We start from the raw sequence: 18262 nt of genomic DNA, 5'->3' as shown, positions 1-18262 counted from the left end.
GGCTCTTTATTGTAATTGTCCCTCCCCAATTGAGCACCCCACTGAGCTGTTGTATCTTTTTACAACCCCTAACAACTCGCACCAGTAACACAATTACCGCCAGATATTTATAAAGAGAAATTACTTTTCCATTTTCACCAGCGAGCATTTCAAATAAATACATGGGGATGCATAAATAAATAAATAAGTGCCGGGGGTGGGGGGGGGGAGGAAGGGAAGGTGGGGAGAGGAGGAGAGAGGGAGTAGGGGAAGGGGGGGGGGAGAGGAAAAAAAGGCGATGGGGACTGTCCAGGCGCTGGGTCAAGGCAGGCACTAATGAAGGGAGAAGGGGCTTGTTTCTCTGCTCTTTGTAAGTTGGAGGGTTGTTGGTCCGTTTAGTTGGGAAGCTGCGCGGCCGGTTAAGGAGCCTGGGTTTCTGCACTCGGGGTTTGGGTAGAGGAGCAGAATGGAGGCCATTGTTCCCTTTCTGTAGGCTTTGTTTAACAGTTCTCACCCCCTCCTGTTCTTACTTTTTAAAGCAGTGAGGCGAGGTAGACAGCGTGTGTCACAGTACAGTGAAAAAGGGGAAGATCTAAAGACCAAAAAAGAAGTTAATCACAATACGTGGAGTTTGGGAGAGAGAAGTTGTCACTGCCGCGGGAAAAAAGAAAAAGAAAAAAAAGAGAAATAAATAAATGGAATAAATAACCTGAAGTAAAAATGGAGCCCAGCCCCGAGCGCGCCGGGCCGCGGCCGCTCCGCGCCGAGCAGCGCGGGCAGAGACCGCTCCGGCCGCCGGCGGCACCAGCCGCCGCCAAGAGCCCGCGGCCCCCGCCGCGCTCCCGGCCGCCGCCGCAGCTGCCACGGGCTAAAAGGGAGCCCGGGGCCCGGCGGCGGCGCGGGCGGCCGTGTTTGCAAATAGGGGGCCGGCGAGCGGCGCGGCCCCCCGGCGCGGCCTGCTGCGCTGCGCTCCCCTGCGCTGCACTCCGCTCCGCTGCGCTGCGCTCCCCTGCGCTGCACTCCGCTCCGCTGCGCTGCGCTCCCCTGCGCTGCACTCCGCTGCGCTGCGCTGCGCTGCGGCGGCCCCGGCGCGGCCGGCGGCTCCTGCCGCGCTGCGGCCCGCCGCACGTTGCACCTACCGCTCCACGCTCTTAATACACTTTTTTGCTTTGTCCTAGAGGGAAGACTTTAACTAGTGACACGCAGATGTGTGAGTCCCTAAATTGTCTGAGAGGACAGTCCGCCCAGCTTTCAGGCAAGTTTAAAAACATGACTTCAGACTCTCTTTGTGATTGTTGTTGCTCTAGTTAATACACCACTTAAGAGAAGGGCATTAACAACGAGGCAATATGCCGCTTGCATGCAATTAAAACAATAAACCACTGGAAGGTTTGCCTTTATTATATTTTTAATATATAGGGATTTATATGTATATTTTTGCCTTGAGCTATAAAATCCCCAAAACCTTTAAACTAAGTGGGGAAGACGTCTAAGGATAACCAAGTAAGCCTTCGAGACGCTAGCCTATCTGCAGCGTAACCGTGTGTGCTACCTCCCCTGATTAACGCCTATTTTATTACTGATAGACCACTATAGGCGAGCCCCGTGGGATACCGCTCTATCAGCCCAACATGCAGAACAGTAAGTGACTCCGCGCCCCTTCGCGGCCGCGGAGGGCAGGCGGGGGCGGCCGCGGGCGCGGAGGGGCGGCCGCCCAGGTGCGGGCAGGGCAGCCGGGGCCGAGGTTCGCCTTGGGGACGGCGCGGGGAGCAGGCGGCTCCGCCGGGCGCGGGGGCCCTGCGCGGCCGGGAGCGCGGCCCGGCGGCGTGTCCGTGGGCTGCCCGCGGTGGCGGAGACGGACCGGGAGCGCCGCGCCGGCTCTCGGGCCGGCGGGACTGTGCGGGCTCAGGTGGTCCCGGCCCCTCGTGCCCGCTCTGCAGTTGAAGCCGGGGAGGGAAGAGCCCCCCGTGCTAGGTGCGGTCACCTGCTGCCTCCTGCCTTGATTTGCTTCCCGGCGTTGGTTGCCTTTTGTGGCGTTTGTTTGGTTTTGAATTCGTATTTTTGCATTTTCTAAGCCCTCGGTGCCGGGCCTGGGCGCCCTGCGCAGTGTGCCGGCGCGCAGCGGCGGGCGGCCGCGGAGGGCATTTCTCAGAGGAGCGAGCGCTTATACAACGCGTTAGCGCAGTGCCCCGCGGCCGAGGCGGGCGCGGCGAGACACAGCCTCTCGCCAGGCTGCGGCCGAAGTGCCTGCGCGCAGAGCGGCCGCGGGGGCGGGCGGCGCGCGGGGGGCGAGGTGCCGCCCGGCCGGCTCGCAGAGGTGAGGCTTTTGCCGAGCCGGGCCCAACTCCCTGGGAGCCTGCGAGGTCGGCGGCTCCCTGCGCGCGGGTGCGGATCTTCCGCGGGCGGGGCCCGGCAGTGCCCCGCGCCGCAGCGCCGCGAGGACGCGCGGCCTCACCAAACCGCGTCGTGGCTTCGTGAGGCCGCGCGTCCTCGCGGCTCTGCGGCGCGGGGCACGCGCTTATCTTACGCGGGTGCCAGCGGGCTGGAGGGCGGCGCAGCCTGTGGGCTCCGTGGAGGAGCGCAGGGGGGCTGCGCGGCCCTTGCGCGGGGCCGGCGGCCCGAGCGGCGGGGAGGCCCCTGCCCTGGCCCTGCGCCGGGCCGCGCCGCGGCTGCAGCAGCACCTGGAGGGCCGGGGCCCTGCGCGGGTGCGGGGGGGACATTTTCACTTCGTGCGGAAAAGGCAAAACGAGCGCCGAAAGCGCGCAGCGAGCTACCTGCGCGGGCGGCGGGCCGGGCGCTGCCGCGGCGCGCCGGGGTTATGGTAATGGGGATGCCGCCACACGGCGCTTGGGGATCTCCGCGGCGAAACGCGGAAAAGATATCATTCGGGTGAAGCCTTTATTTTGTTTAAAGGTCGCGGCGGGCTCCTCAGGCTTTGTGCTAATAACTCCTGGGTGTATATGGTGCAGAGCATCCAAATTGACACCATATGTTTTCCTATTAGATGACTAGCAATAGAATACAAGGCGCATAATCATTGCCACTGGGCGAGAGCTGCACCGCTCTCCAGGGAAATTATATAATGATTAAGGCTTAACCTTTTAAGTGAAACTTTGGGGTCGCTTTCTCCGCTGCCGCTTTCGACGCTGGCAAGTGTCCCCCGGAAAAGCGGCGGGGCCGCTGCGCGGGTGCGGCTCGGGGGGCCGCCGCCGCCCCCCGCGGGCGCGGGGCGGCCCGGCGCCGCCGGACGGGGCGCGGGGCGCCTCCCCGGGCGCGGGCAGGGCGGGCCGCCCGCTCCGCTCCGCGGTCGGGAGGAGACGTAAAAATCCTGCCCGTGGTGCTGGGCTGGGGCGGCTGAACGCGAAATTACCAAGCCCGAATGTCACTTTGAATCCGTTGCGAGGGGAGCGCGCCCCCTCGGTCGTGTCCGCGCAGAGCCCCCGGCTACCTTAAACCGCAGCCTCCCTCGGAGGGAAAGCGAGTAGAGTTCAATCTCGTCTGAGTGATATCCAAATGCGGACAGAAAGGGTCGTTTTATCATGCTACTATTTGTCGTGACGATGCAATTTTCAAAAGCAGAGTACTGTCATAAAGTGACACGCCTGCCACAAGTGCTCCAACTGATCTTTTCAATTAGCCTTCCATGCATGATCCGGGGCGACTTCCGCCTATTTCCAGAAATTAAGCTCAAACTTGACGTGCAGCTAGTTTTATTTTAAAGACAAATGTCAGAGAGGCTCATCATATTTTCCCCCTCTTCTATATTTGGAGCTTATTTATTGCTAAGAAGCCTGGGCTCTTGGAGTCAATTTATCAGGAGGCTCCAAAGAGAGGAGAGCGGAGCGAGCGCAGCGCAGCGCTTCTCCTGGGAGACGTCCTGCGGCGCCGGCGGCGGCAGGTTGGGCTCTGCGCCGCAGCCCCTCGCTTGCGCTCGGCGGAGCGGGCTGCCGGGGCGCGGGCGCGGAGGCGCTGGTTTTTCAGAGGGCGCAAGGCGAGCGGGCAGCGCGGACCCTCCGTCCCCGCGCATCGCGGGCTTTTGGCGGGGTTCGGGGTTTGTCGCTTTCGCTGTTTTCGCAGACGGGCAGCGCAGGCGAGAGCGGCTTTCGGAGCACGGTGCTTGCGGCTGCGGCGGCTCGTGGGCAGCGGAGGGCGAGGACGGCGCCGCGGCCGGGCCGCGTCCCCCCTCGGCGGGCAGAGCCGACCCGCCGCTCCCCGCTGCGCGGCGCGGCGCGGAGCGGGGAGCGCCCGCCCGGCCCGGCGCGGCCGCCCTCCCCAGGGGCGCGCAGGTCGGCGGGCAGAGGCCGGCGGGGCCGCGCCGCGCTGCGCTGCGCGGGCGGCTGCGGGAGCAGAGCGCGCCCAGATGTCGCGCTGCGGGGCCAGCGGCGCCGGGTGGGGCCGGGCGCGGAGCGGCGCGGAGCGGCGCGGAGCGGCGCGCAGGTCCGAGCGGAGGGTGCTATGGCGGGTGTCTTGCTCCCCGGCAGGTCACAGCGGCGTGAACCAGCTCGGCGGGGTGTTTGTCAACGGGAGGCCGCTGCCGGACTCCACCCGACAGAAAATAGTGGAACTAGCGCACAGCGGAGCGCGGCCCTGCGACATCTCCCGAATCCTGCAGGTGAACAGCGGCTGCCGCCCCGGTTTGCTCCCTAATGGCTCTGCTGGGGAAGCGCTTTCTCCATCTCTGACCGCACAGGCTTGAGTTACCGACCCCCCTCCCGCCTTCCAGCCTAATAAAACAATCATCTGCTTATCTTTATTATTATTTTATATATATATATCTTTTAAAATCTTTTTTTCCTCTTTATTTCCATCCGATAATAACGTTCGCTCTCGTTACAGTTAGTTCGCTGTAATAAACCGAATTATACGACTCGGCATAATTTCAGTTTTTCTCCTCCCCTCTCCCGTTATTTACTTATGATTTCTTGAGATCTGTATGCATTCGGCGTGGCTTATTGCCTTTTTTTTTCCAAAAAGCAGAAAAACCCCAAAGCCACGCAGTTTTAGCCTGGAATCTGTATTTATGGACACTAACATGATTTGGCACAGCTTAGGGATACATCGTAAATGTAGATTTTTAGAACCCCTCACTCACCCCGTTCCCCCCGAAAGTAATCTCTCTAAGAACATTGAGGACAATGGAGACTAGTCTGTCATAACTATTGTTCAGATTTAAGGCATATTTTAACATTAATACTAAACGGATTACATTTTGACCAGATTTTTTTTCTTCCAAATGTTTTTAAAGTATCACATTTGTAGATAGTAGGGCCACAAATGTAATTTTTTTAAGAAAAAAAGACTCTCTAAGTAAGTTCTCATACCATTTAAGGTATATTTTTGTGTTATAGACCCATGCAGATGCAAAAGTCCAAGTGCTGGACAATCAAAACGTAAGCTTGTCATTGTTTAATGCATACTTAAACAATTTTATTTTTGTCTTGAAATTATTAATAATGTGATTTTCTGTCCGCTTCCCTATCCAGGTGTCGAATGGATGTGTGAGTAAAATTTTGGGCAGGTATTACGAAACTGGCTCCATCAGACCCAGGGCAATCGGAGGTAGTAAACCGAGAGTAGCGACTCCAGAAGTTGTAAGCAAAATAGCGCAGTATAAACGAGAGTGCCCCTCCATCTTTGCGTGGGAGATTCGAGACAGATTACTATCAGAGGGGGTCTGTACCAACGATAATATACCCAGCGTAAGTTCATGGAAAAAACCTTCCTCTCTGCTGTGTGCAATGCCTGGGTAGCCGTAGCGAGCCTCTGCTTCCTTTGTTTTGGTATCAGATGAGAGGATAGCAGGTTCACATCATTTGCATGTGGCAGGGTCAGACACGTTTTTTTTCATACAGAACCTGAGAAATGCCTTTAAGGAGAGAAAAAAAAAAAAAAATCCCGGGTCATCCCTTGTGCCTGGCGCCTCAGGAATTTGCGCATCAGTTAAAGCCATCAGTCTGTTTTCGCAGGGTTGCGGTTTTTGGTTTGGGGTGTTTGTTATTTTTTTTATGTTGTTTTGGCTTGTTTGTTTGTTTAAACCGACAAGGGTAGACGGTGAGGGGTAGCTGGTAACCCGCGGTGCCGGGGCGAGCAGCCCCGCGGTGGCCGCTGCGCGCAGGCTGCGCTCGGGTAACCGCTTGATTTGCGTCCAGGTGACCCGCCGGCGCGGAGGAGCGGGCGGCGTTGCGCGGCGTTGCGCGGGGCGAGCGCGCTACCGCACTACCATTGCGTTCCCTGTCGCTTACCTTGCAGGTGTCGTCGATTAACAGAGTCCTCCGCAACCTGGCTAGCGAAAAGCAACAGATGGGTGCCGACGGGATGTACGACAAGCTAAGGATGCTGAACGGGCAGACGGGCACCTGGGGCACCCGGCCCGGCTGGTACCCCGGCACGTCGGTACCCGGGCAGCCTGCGCAAGGTAGGGTCAGCCCGGCCCCCGCCCGGCCCCCGCTTCGGCCCCCGAGCGGCTGCGGGCGCCCGCCCCGGCCCGTCGGCGCCGCCCGGCTCCGTGCGCTGGCGCGGAGGGCAGCGCGCCCTGCGCGGCCGCGGGGCGTGTGCGGTGTTGGTCGGGCTCTTCGCCTCGCCCGGCGGCCCCTTGACTGGGGCTTCTGCTCGCCGCCCGAGCCGAGCCGGCCGCCTGCGCGGGGGTCTCCGGAGGCGCGGAGGCTGGTCACCGTCTCCGTGGGGCTGACTGTAGTTCCTCCTCAATGGACCCGGCTCAACTTTGTAAATATAGAAAACTGTTTAGCCCGAAGATTAATAGGTATTTGTTGTAGGCATGACAAGGGGATAATATGAAGGATAATGGGATGTTACGTTACATACTTAAGATGGTTAATGGCTTCTTTTTGAATGCGGGCTGTGTTGCGGCTCCGCGCTCTCCCGGGCTGTGGTCATTCCTTTGGAAGAGGTGTCTGTATACAACAACCTGCTTTTTGTTTTCACCCCGCGAGGAAAAAAAATCAGTAACAGTGTGCGGAATATCTGGTACAAAGGATGTTTCTGTCACACGCAAGAATTTGTTATGGGAACAATTCTGTCGCTATGTAATTGCTCATTAGAGATCGTTTTGTTTCTCATTAAGGCGACATGAATAAGCGTCTAGTTGAAGGAGACAGCTGTAGAAATGTTCCACAGGAGACCTCTGGACACGATATGGCACCGCTTGCCAATTAGACATGTCAGTTTTAAGAGAAGAAAACAATCTAGGAGGGACACTAGGAAGACAGAGCGGAGCGGGGCGCTCGTCCCCCCCGGGTTTTGTCCCGTGTCTCCCCTCGCAGCCGCGCCGGCCCCTCGCGGCAGCCGCTCGCCCCGCGCCCGCGCCTACCTGCGCCTGGCGGGGCGCCGCAGGGCGGGGCCGCGGAGCCTGCGCGGCCCCGGGCCGGGTCTGCCCTCCGCCGCCCGCTGCAGGCAGGTGCGGGCTGCGCGGGGGCCGCGCCCTCTGCGCCCCCCCTTTCCTCCGGGGGCTGAGAAATGCGCGACATGCAGAGACCGGCGGGGCAGCCGCCCCCCCCCCGCCGCCTGCCCTCCGCGGGCAGCGCAGCGCCGGGGCTGGGCGGCCCCGGGCCCGGGCAGTGCGGGTGCGGACGCGCACCTGGGCCGGGCGCGCTCCCGGCGCCGCGGCGGCGGCTGGCGGCTGCGGGGCTCAGCGCAGCTTCCGCGGGCCCGCGCGCAAGAGCGCGCCGGGGCCTGAGGTGCAGCGGGGATAAAGCGCTGCGGTGTGACTGCGGCTCGGGCCGGGTGTGAGTGTGCGTGTGTGCGGGGAGGAGAGAGGCGGGGGAGGCAGGCAGGCACTTAAAACACCCACCTCGCAAAATTAAAATTAATAAAATGGATTTCCTCTGGAATATTCATGCTCCCTCTAATGCTCTTTCCTTGCAGGGGTATGTTACTGGATTTTAAGAGTCCATTACTCAAAAAGCATAAGGCGAGGTTAGGTCTCAGAGGGGTACAAATATGGTCTCAATCTGATAAACGCCATGCAGCAGTGAATAAAATAATGGATACATGAGGGCTGACAGAACAAAAAGAGACATCTCTATCCGGGAGAAATTCTCCAGTGATTTAGTGGTTTTAGGGATCACCGAGACACTGTTTCTTATCTTTTTTTTCCCTCTCTCTCTTATAAGACTAAAGCCTTCTATAGGATTTAGACACTTTCTCTTTCAACAGATGCTACAATGTTTTGATCCCGGCTCTATAGCTGAGAGGTGCCGCAATTGGTTTGCTATCTTTTTTTGCTTGTTTTCCGCCTCACTGATTAAGACACTAAGAAACTAAGGAATGATTTTATTTCCCAGCGTCTTTTTTTTTCTCTCTTCTTCCAGGAAACAAATCCTATACCCAGCGTCAGATGGTCTAGCTATAGGATAATAGGGACGGACATTCACTCGCTTTCGTACGGATTAGGTCTGGAAGGTGGAACAGCCCTATTGAGATCGCTTCTTTTCGGGCTCCTAAGAAGGCCCCCTTCTAAAAAGAAGATATCTTAATTGTCCGGCGTGGGCGTTTTAGATAATCATAATCGAGTTTAACTCTATACGAAACTTATAGCTCGCTAAAGAGTGCTGAAAAGCGCCCGTTTGGGGGAAAAAGGAAGCGGCTTAAGAGGCGGCTTCCCGAGGTTACAGAAAATGTTGCTTTAGGAGTGGGAGAGGGCGGCGGGGGGTAGGAGGAAGGTCCTCGATTTCGGAGCTTCAGGCGCCCGGGCCGGCGCCGGAGGGGGGTTCGGCTCGGCTCGGCTCGGCTCGGCTCGGCTCGGCTCGGCGCGGCGCGGCTCGGCTCGGCCAGGCCCGGGGCGCGGCGCGGCGCTCGGCGGCGCTGCCTGCGCTGGGCGCCCCGCGGGCGCGGGAGTCCCGCGGGCGGGCGGGCGGGCGGGCGGCGACAGTGATTAATGAGGGCGGCGGCGGGGCGCGCCCCGGGGCGGGCCGCCCGCGGCGCGGCTCCCCGGGCACAAAGCGGCGCGGCGGCGCGGGGCCCCTTTGTGCGCGCCCCCGCGGCCCCGGCGCTGCCCACGGGAGCGGCGCGGTCCCCCCGGCCCGGCGGCATTGTGTCCCGCTGAAAAGCAGCCCCCGGCTATTCAAGTGTTGGTGGTCATCTCAATAGATCCGCGGACGCCCATATGGTGACCACTGTAGATGAATCCGGCTGTTTAAATGGGGGAGAAAGTTGGGGTTTTAAAACATTTCAAAGTGCTTGAAAGGATCCCACCAGATTCTGTCACAATCCTCCCGGGGCTTTGAAGCCGCGGCCCATTGTTGGCCGATTATAAATGATATTGCTTCCAAGTCGATTTCCCACAATATTTGAGGGATGTGACGGCAGTGTTGCTATTTATTTTTAGCGCGACTTTTAAAGCGAATTAGCATAAGCAGCCCATGCGGCCCTTAGTCCCGCTCCCCTTTATGCGACATCAAAACGCCTCGAAAAATATGCTTTGAAAAGCGAGGGAGAGCGAATTCAGGGACAGCGACTTTTCTGCCGCCGCAGAAACGTCCGTGTCTGTCGCAGACCGGCCGAGGTGCCCGCAGCCGCTGCGGAAGCCAGCCAGACCGCGCACTCGTCCCTACGTCCAACAGCAGCGAGAGCACAAAGAAACTTTCCCCTGTTTAATGACAGAAATTACATTAAAAGTGGTGGAAATGCCCTAATTAAAAATGTACCACTTAAATGATATGCCAAACGTTCAGCTGCAGAATAGCATATTTAGCTACTTAGTGAACTCGCTACTATTTCTTTTAAAATTACATGTTAAAATTTTAAAAGAAATCTTACTTTTCTCTGGTGCAACACATTACAAAGAATGGACAGTCCTTTTATCTAAATATAAAATTCCATTTTCAGCAATTATAGCCTGTTCTTGGTGATGATATAATTACAGCTGTGCTCAGTAATAGGTGTCAAGGCAATGCACACTCATACAATAGTTGAATAAAACTGCAGAACAATGCAGGCACTTCTAAATTCACAACCTTTAAAATGAAATTGACTGTGCAGAATTCAAATAAAAACTGGATAAATATTTTTTTAAAAAGATTACAAGCTTGGTTTGGTTTCTTAATAGCATTTTCTGCAAACCTATCAACATCTAATTGATTAGATAGGAATTACTGATTATAGATAATCTGAAATACTGAACATCACTATTTTAAATGCAGCAATAGGTAAATAAATTCAGCAGCCAGAGGAGACTGCCATGGCACTTTAGTAACGATCCATATAAAGAATCACTTTGAGTGGAAAGTATTTTTATGCAGGTTTTATTTTAGAGGGAAAATAAAATGAAATTAAGATCGTATGATTGTAATCCTTCATCTCTGATGTTTACGATAACACTGGGAAATGAACTGTTTCTGTGTTACCTGTGTCATTAGTGCAATATCACCTTGATAATCGAGACCTTTTTAAGGAACAGCATCAGCAAACATGGCCGAACTTGTTTCCGATTGCATTATTTCTTCGATAGGAATCTTAAAATAAGGGTACCTGCATTTCAGTTTCCTACTCTTATTTCTGCAGATGGCTGCCCACAACAGGAGGGAGGAGGGGAAAACACTAACTCCATCAGCTCTAATGGAGAAGATTCAGATGAGGCCCAAATGAGACTTCAGCTGAAAAGAAAGCTGCAGAGAAATAGGACATCCTTTACCCAAGAGCAAATCGAAGCCCTTGAGAAAGGTGAGTGACGTTTCCGTATGACTGAAGTAGCAGAGAAAAGCAAAATGTGCTATATTAAGAGCAAAACAGAAGCATGGCATTCATGTGCTTTATATATATATATATATATATATATATATATGTATGTATGTATGTGTGTATATATTTTAAGTCTGTGGCTCCTGCCATTCCATTTTATTCCTCATGCTTCAGATTTTTATTGATGGCTGTAGTATGTACTGAAAAGCTGTTAAAAGGTTTTCAAAGGGAACGTATTTAGGACATACTATATTGAAATGTCAGAGCTACATCCTGACGCCTCTCCCTTTCCTCTCTGCAAACTCTCTCCTACCCTGGGCGCGGGGTAAATGCAAGCTCGGGGGCTTGGGCTCCGCCGGCAGCGCCCGTCTCCCCGCTCGGGGCCGTGCTGCCGCATGCCGGGAAGCGAGGGCGGCATGGCCTCAGCACTCGTGCACTGGCAGCGCTCGCTCGCTGCTCACCCTCGTGCTAATTCCCTGTCCTGGGGCTGCTGCTGACAGTGGCTGGTAGCAGATGCCCTTTTTCCTGATTTGACCTAGATGCACCTTCTCTTTGAGCCAGGCCAGGTCTTCGGTCCCATCTTCTGCCCTTAATCAGTTATGTGCCAGTCCACTTCGTGGTGGCCGGGTCAGAGCTGCATCAGGAACTTCCTATTGGAGGTGGGAGCCCGATTAGTCTGTCTCAGCCTTTCCTGAAAGATGCTAGCGTGGACCCAATCCTGCAGATCCTCTTAGCGATATTCCCTGGTAGGCAAGGTGTCAGCATTTCTAACATACGCGTGGAGAAAGTTCAGCTTTTTTTTCTACGCCAACGTTTCTTACCAGAACTGAGAGCATAGGTGGTGTAAAAATGATCAGGACTTTACAGTCAGCCACTTCAATTCTTTATAACTAATACAATAATATTTCCCTTGGCAGAATTTGAGAGAACCCACTATCCCGATGTGTTTGCAAGAGAGAGACTAGCTGCTAAAATAGACCTGCCTGAAGCAAGAATACAGGTACCGAAGCTGCTGTGTAATTATTACTACTATTATTTTTACTGTTACTATTATAATGTTTTTATTACTGGCTTTTCAAAGTACAGGGAAGCCACTATTTATGGTTGAATATTTGTCCACCTCTTCCTTCCGGAAAATAACAGCAGATGTGGTCCACGTTAGCACGCTGCTTTGCTATGTTGCGAAACAGCTTTGTCCCAGCACTGCCTTGTGTTGGGGGGTGGGGGGGGGCACATGCCTCTGGTCTTTGTTAGCTCATTCACGTCTTTAAAACCCTGTGTTTTCAGGTGTGGTTTTCTAACAGACGGGCCAAGTGGCGAAGGGAAGAGAAGCTGAGGAATCAGCGAAGACAAGCGAGCAACACTCCCAGTCACATTCCCATCAGCAGTAGTTTCAGCACGAGCGTTTACCAACCTATTCCGCAACCAACCACCCCCGGTAATGTGGCAAATTCGCTCCTATTAATTCATCCTCTTGGGAAAATTAGACTCTGAGACTCAATTGTCGTTTTTAATTGTGGTTAAACTAATGCGCTCATCTATCTGTCTATTCTATTATAGTTTCCTCTTTCACATCAGGTTCCATGTTGGGCAGAACAGACACGGCACTCACAAACACGTACAGTGCTCTGCCGCCCATGCCTAGCTTCACGATGGCTAACAACCTGCCTATGCAAGTAAGTGACACGCTGCCGGCGCAAAAAAGACGCGGGGTCCAAGGCCATGGCGGCGCCTCTGGGTGCGCGGGGGCCCCAGGGCCCACTCCTGCCCAGGAGGCCGGGGGGCTGCAAACGCGCAGCGCGCTGCTGGAGCTGGGCGCCAAAGGCTCCCCCGCTTTCGAGAGGAGCTGCCCTCTTTCGGCAGGGAAGAATCGCGAGGGAAAGGGTGGCGCTAGGTACTGCGCTCTGACAAGTCCTTTTCCAGCATTTTTAAAAGGAAAAGGTCCTCAAAATTAAAAGGCAACTAATTCAGCATGAAAACACCTTTTCCAGGAAATTACAGTTAACCTATGGAACTCACTGTTGCAGTATTGTTGAAATTAGAGACTTAATAAAATGCTGGAGGGATTAGATCTTTTCTGCTTAGGTAATGTGGCGGAGGCACATTAGGAACACCTGAGAAAGGGAAGGATGTGATTAGCATCAGTGGTTATGCTAGCTAAGCCAGAATTGCAAGAGCTGTCAATCCTCATGCCTGAAAGCATTAGCTGATCACCAGCTGGGTTAGGAAGAAATCTATTCCTTTGGGGTCTGTTTCTATAGACCTTTCAGATGCAAAATTCCTCCTTTTTTAATGGTGGGGTTGGCCTAGGAAGGTGCTGGCCAATTACGGGAGTTTTACAGCTTTGTCTGAGGCACACAGCATTGACCACTGCTGGAGACAGGCGAGCAGATTAGCGCGAGTGTGACTCCTTCGCTGCGGCAATTACTATGTTACTAATTGCTGAACCAAAATTAACCAAATAAAGTTAGAGTCTCTCAAGTTCACGGAAAGAAACTACGTTGGCGAAGTTGTTATTTCGTGATACGTGAGGCCAGGGGAGCAGTGCACCGAAGGCTGACAGCAGATGACAAAAGATCAAAGGCTGCTGGCAGAGGGGCTCCCGGGAAGCAGAAGGCCCCTGATTCATTGCTTCTCCCCGGTCCGGGTGTTTATTGTGCTGGCAGAGCCGCGTCAGGCACCTGGGCAGCGACCTGGCGCGTGAGCCGCTCTGGAAATTCCTGCCGACGTGGTCGTGGCCGCCTGACGGCCACATAATTTAGAAGTGTGAGCTTTGGCAATTGAACCGTCAGCATTTCTCGGTGGAAACGCAGCGCATTACGGGTGCTCCCGGAGCCTGTCTGTGCAGATGGCCCTGGTTTGCGTGTTCGGCGAGGGAGGCTGTCGGGACTTTGGCAGGCAGCGCGTGCCAGGGACGTGCAGGCGGAGGCGATATGTGCCGACTTGTCGGGGTTCGTGCTCTCGGAGCGGGACTGCTCAGCCTGCGCCTGCTCCCCGCTCACCCGCCGCGTCTTGCGGGTTTGCAGCGCTGTGCCGCAGCGGCCCTGGGCCCTGCCTCCTCCCGGGACCCCGGGAGAGCAGCTCCCTGCACGACCCTGCCGCCGAGGTGGTTTCCACCCCTGCTGAGGCCCTCCCGCCCCCAGCCTGCCTTCCCGCGGGCACAGGGAGCTCTACAAGTTGGGGTTTAGGGAAATGGAGATACCTGGCCTCATGCAGTGCAGGAGACTGTTGGCATAAGTTTGGGGTGACTGAAGTCTTATTATATAGATCAATGCACATGTTATATTATTATATAGATGAATGCACATGTTGTGTGTGTATACATGCAACACGCACCAGCAGGCGTACGGCTAACGCCGTGCAGGCAGGCTCCACGCCGTGTGCCTCAGGAGTTATTTTCCGAGTCACGCCACCAAATGGGCCATGAGGCCCTAGCCCTGCTCTGTCTACCTGTGGCTGCGAAGAGCGTGAGACCTCTTTTCCTCTACAGAAGTACAAACATGGCTAGTGTTCAGACTTAGGTTTCTGAAGTTCGATTTTAATTTAGGCATCTCATTTAGGATATTTAGGATATCTTATTTAGGCATCCAGATGTAGTGATCCGCTCTCCGAGCATAGCTGAGGATGTGCCAGTGACTATCAGCACCAGTTCCGTGGCCTGAGAACTGCCGAAAAGCTTCTTTGAATGCCTGAGTGTGGACTGACGTTTAGGCACCCACGTTTGAACACGCAGCTCGTCTGTGCTCACACAGAGGATGCGCTGCCCCGTGCAGCTCCCGAGGGCCGGCCGGCACAGCCGGGGGAGCCTAACGTCACGCCGACCCGCGCAGACACGTAACGCTGCTTTGTGCTTTGCTCCCCCAGCCCCCCGTGCCCAGTCAGACCTCCTCCTACTCTTGCATGCTGCCCACGAGCCCCTCCGTGAACGGCCGGAGCTATGACACCTACACACCTCCGCACATGCAGACACACATGAACAGCCAGCCGATGGGCACCTCTGGCACCACTTCCACAGGTGAGTGGCCCGTCGCGCCTCCCCTCCTCCTGCCAGGGCGCTCCGGTTGCTCCCCCAAGCTGGGTTCTCACATGCGCTCCCCTGTTGGGAGCCGTGTCTCTCCCCGAAGGCCCAATCCTGTTGTTACTGGGTCTAGTAGCTGTGGAACAGGGCTGAAGACAGAGTGTATAACCTTGCGGGTTAGTGCAGAAAGTCTGATTTTTAAGCTGCCACTGAAGGCACGGATGAAAGACAGCTGCTTAATGGAGACAGTATTCTAATACGGGTACAGTGAAAAGCTTCTCAGTGAGGCCCCAATCCTGCAAAATCTTAAGTGTATAATTAAATTCTGCTGCTGTTAAGGCATTAGTGTTTATCTGAATGTTGAATTTCAGCGGAGTTACTCACGCCCATGAAGTTAAGTGGATGTGAAAGTGCAGGACTGAACATGTGTTTACGGTGTCTACGTCAAGAGGCTGTTTTTTGTTACAGATTTGAAGTTATCTAAAAGGCAGATAACCTGCAGAAATTCTCATCTATGCTTAATAAGGCAAAACAGGGTAAAAAGGGGCAAGTGTGAGTGCAAACAGGGGCAAGCTAAACACATTTAAGAAAACGTAGAAATGTCTGGTGTATTTTGGGCTGAATTCTCAACTGATATAAATGAGCCGAGGCTCTGCCATTTATCTCAAAGCACGACGGTTTATTTATAACAACAAATCAGTTAGATGTGCATAGATTTTTAAAATATCCTCCCCTCCCCCCGGATTCTGCAAGCTGGTAGATGGCGAGATTCGATACGTACCAGGATACAAGCACAGTTCTGTGCAAGTGCAAAGCACAAATTGTGCTATGTACAGAGAAACTAAAATATCCATTTCCCACTCAATTTTCAGGTCTCATTTCCCCTGGAGTGTCAGTTCCAGTTCAAGTTCCTGGCAGTGAACCTGATATGTCTCAATACTGGCCAAGATTACAGTAAAACATGTGTTAATTCCGTAAATGACTATATGGACAACAGTTGGATGTTCAGCAGTATTTTATAAAGGAAGAATGGCTCTCAGAGTACTTCTGTACTGCAACTGTGCCCTATGCTGTAACACATGGAAAAGACTTTAACATGGACCTTTGTACACTGAAGGCATTATATCAGTTGGAACAAATCTTCATTTTGGTATCCAAACTTTTATTCATTTTGGTGTATTATTTGTAAATGGGCATTTGTATGTTATAATGAAAAAAAAAAAAGAGCAATGTAGACTGGATGGATGTTTGATCTGTGTTGGTCATGAAGTTGTTTAAAAAAAAAAAAGAAAGAAAAAAAAAAGAAGCCATGATCAACAAGCTTTGCCACGAATTTAAGAGTTTTATCAAGATATATCGAATACTTCTACCAATCTGTTCATAGATTATGGATTGATGTTCCAAGTTTGTATCATTCCATTGCATATAATTAAACCTGGAACAATACGCACTAGATTTATGTAAGAAAAATATCTGTTGGTATTTCCAAAGGTTGTTAACGGATGAAGCTATGTGCAAACAAGGGTTAAGAGAAAACTTCGATGAAGAAAAGAGTTTGATAGATAAAAGGTAGATTGTGTCTTCGATATAATCCAATTTGTTTTATGTCGAAATGTAAGTATTTGTCTTCCCTAGAAATCTCCCAGAATGATTTCTATAATAAAGTTAATTTCATTTATATTTGACAAGAATATTCTATAGATGTTTTATACACATTTTCATGCATCATACGTTTCTTTTTTGGTCGGCAAAAGTTAATTGTTCTTAGATATAGTTGTACTACTGTTCACAGTCCAATCATTTTTGTGCATCTAGAATTCATTCCTAATCAATTAAAAGTGCTTGCAAGAGTTTTAAACTTAAGTGTTTTGAAGTTGTTCACAACTACATATCAAAATTAACCATTGTTGATTGTAAAAACCATGCCAAAGCCTTTGTATTTCCTTTATTATACTATTTTCTTTTTAACCTTATAGTGTGGTGTTGCAACTTTTGTTATTGTATTAGGTTAATGTTATTGAGCTTTATTTTGAATTTATTTTCAGTTTTCCATAAGGAGGGTTCTCAAAAAACATTTTTATAGACTTTTAGCATTTTGATCAGCCTGTAATTGGGGCTAAGAAAAAGAAGACAGGTTCCCTTGCCGAGCTGCAGTTTGTGGCCAGGAGGCGGCTGCTTATTTAGCCCAGTTTTCTGGGGACAGTCTGCATGAATCCCGGCTCGAGCTGAATTACCAGTGGGGAGCTTGAATTATGCCTGGCAGCGGGACTGCAAACGTGGAGACGCAACGTGCGTGCGTGCGTGCGTGTGCGTGTGCGTGTGTGTGGCTGCAGTATTTATACATAAAGTACATATAGACACATACGAAGTACCCATTCCTTACTTTAAAAATTGGTTTTGTTAGGGTGTCAAAAACCCGAACCAGCTGTGTTTTCACCAGGCTCTTTGGGAGAGTGAATGCCATCCCCTTCTATTGCCACACAGCCCCATCGCAGCGTAATTTTCCATTGAACTTGTAACCTGGTTAATACCTCGGCGTGCTTTGTGCGCAGGCTGTTAGCGTGGGCGTGGGTGGGGAGCCGCACGTCAAGGAATAATGAGAGAAGACAAATCAACAGGCAGCGACAATGCGAGCCGCGGCGGGCTCCTGAAAGCGCGAGGCCTTTAGTCACCGGCAGCCGAAGCCAAACAGGCCCCTGTCCGGGAAGCCGACGCATTGTGGCGCAGCCCTCGCTCGCGACGCGGCGCTGAAAAACGGCTCCCGTGATTAAAAAGCTGATGCGCAGGGAGTTTCGAGTCAAAGCACGGGCGTCACAAGCGGCCTTTGTAAAGCGGCGATGTTATCTGGGCTGCTTATGTTTTGCTTTCTGCTCAGTCCGGCATATTTGTTGCTGCAGATAACGCTGCATTGTAAACTTAAAGTAGCCGAAGTTGTGGTGCTGAGGTAATCACGGCGCCGCGGACAAGAGTAAACGCACGTCAACGCAAAACCCTTTAAGGACAAAGAGCAGCTTCCCCCAAACCACAATATGAGAGCTAATAAAATACAGAGCCTGAAGCAAGCAAAACCATGCAAACAATTAGATTAAAATCTTTCTTTTTAATTGAGATCGGTCTGTTATAAGTCTATTCATTACAGCACCATTAAATAGTTTTAATTACCTGGAAGCCATCAATTTGAAAATATTAATTACAATGGGAGATTTTTAAAAATTTATTTAATTTTAATTTATATATATTTTTATCAGACACGCACACACGCATTATATATTTATAAGATATGGCTAGCTCACATTAAACACCACAATAGGCAGGTCCCTCCTCGCACAGCTAAATTGATTCTGGGGACAATTAATGGCAGGTACAAAACCAGCATTTATAGAGCCACTTAGTGTATTTATATCGACTAATGTAGTTGGTTATCTAAATGCCAGCTTCTGCTTAGCTAAAAATGGGAATGAGCCGTCCGTGCCTGCGTGCCCTGAGCGCGCCGGCGAGGCCCTGCTGCCCCGCAGGCCCGGGAACCGGCGGGGAGGCGGCTCTCCCGCGCCCCAGCCCAGCTCTCCTGCT

The 18262-nt window shown here is 52.8% G+C and overlaps 1 protein-coding gene across 8 annotated transcripts; it reads left to right on the top strand.

Moving 5' to 3' along the window:
* The first annotated feature begins 1157 nt into the window (after positions 1-1157).
* On the top strand, positions 1158-16665 carry PAX6 (paired box 6). Of its 8 annotated transcripts, none has more exons than XM_064512905.1 (12): positions 1158-1234; positions 1566-1620; positions 4461-4591; positions 5328-5369; positions 5463-5477; positions 6229-6394; positions 10498-10656; positions 11592-11674; positions 11962-12112; positions 12253-12350; positions 14539-14689; positions 15565-16665. In XM_064512905.1, exons 2-12 carry the CDS (start codon positions 1611-1613, stop codon positions 15648-15650), a joined length of 1092 nt encoding a protein of 363 aa, XP_064368975.1. In that variant the 5' UTR covers positions 1158-1234; positions 1566-1610; the 3' UTR covers positions 15651-16665. The 8 variants fall into 8 exon arrangements, with proteins under 8 accessions (XP_064368975.1, XP_064368974.1, XP_064368971.1 ...); XM_064512904.1 differs by having other exon boundaries at positions 12235-12350; XM_064512901.1 differs by having other exon boundaries at positions 5463-5678.
* The last annotated feature ends 1597 nt before the right edge of the window (positions 16666-18262 follow it).

The sequence above is a fragment of the Dromaius novaehollandiae genome, chromosome 5 (assembly GCF_036370855.1).
Source record: "Dromaius novaehollandiae isolate bDroNov1 chromosome 5, bDroNov1.hap1, whole genome shotgun sequence".
Taxonomy (NCBI): domain Eukaryota; kingdom Metazoa; phylum Chordata; class Aves; order Casuariiformes; family Dromaiidae; genus Dromaius; species Dromaius novaehollandiae.
Note: the sequence above shows the minus strand (reverse complement) of the source record. Positions and strands in the feature narration are given on the sequence as shown.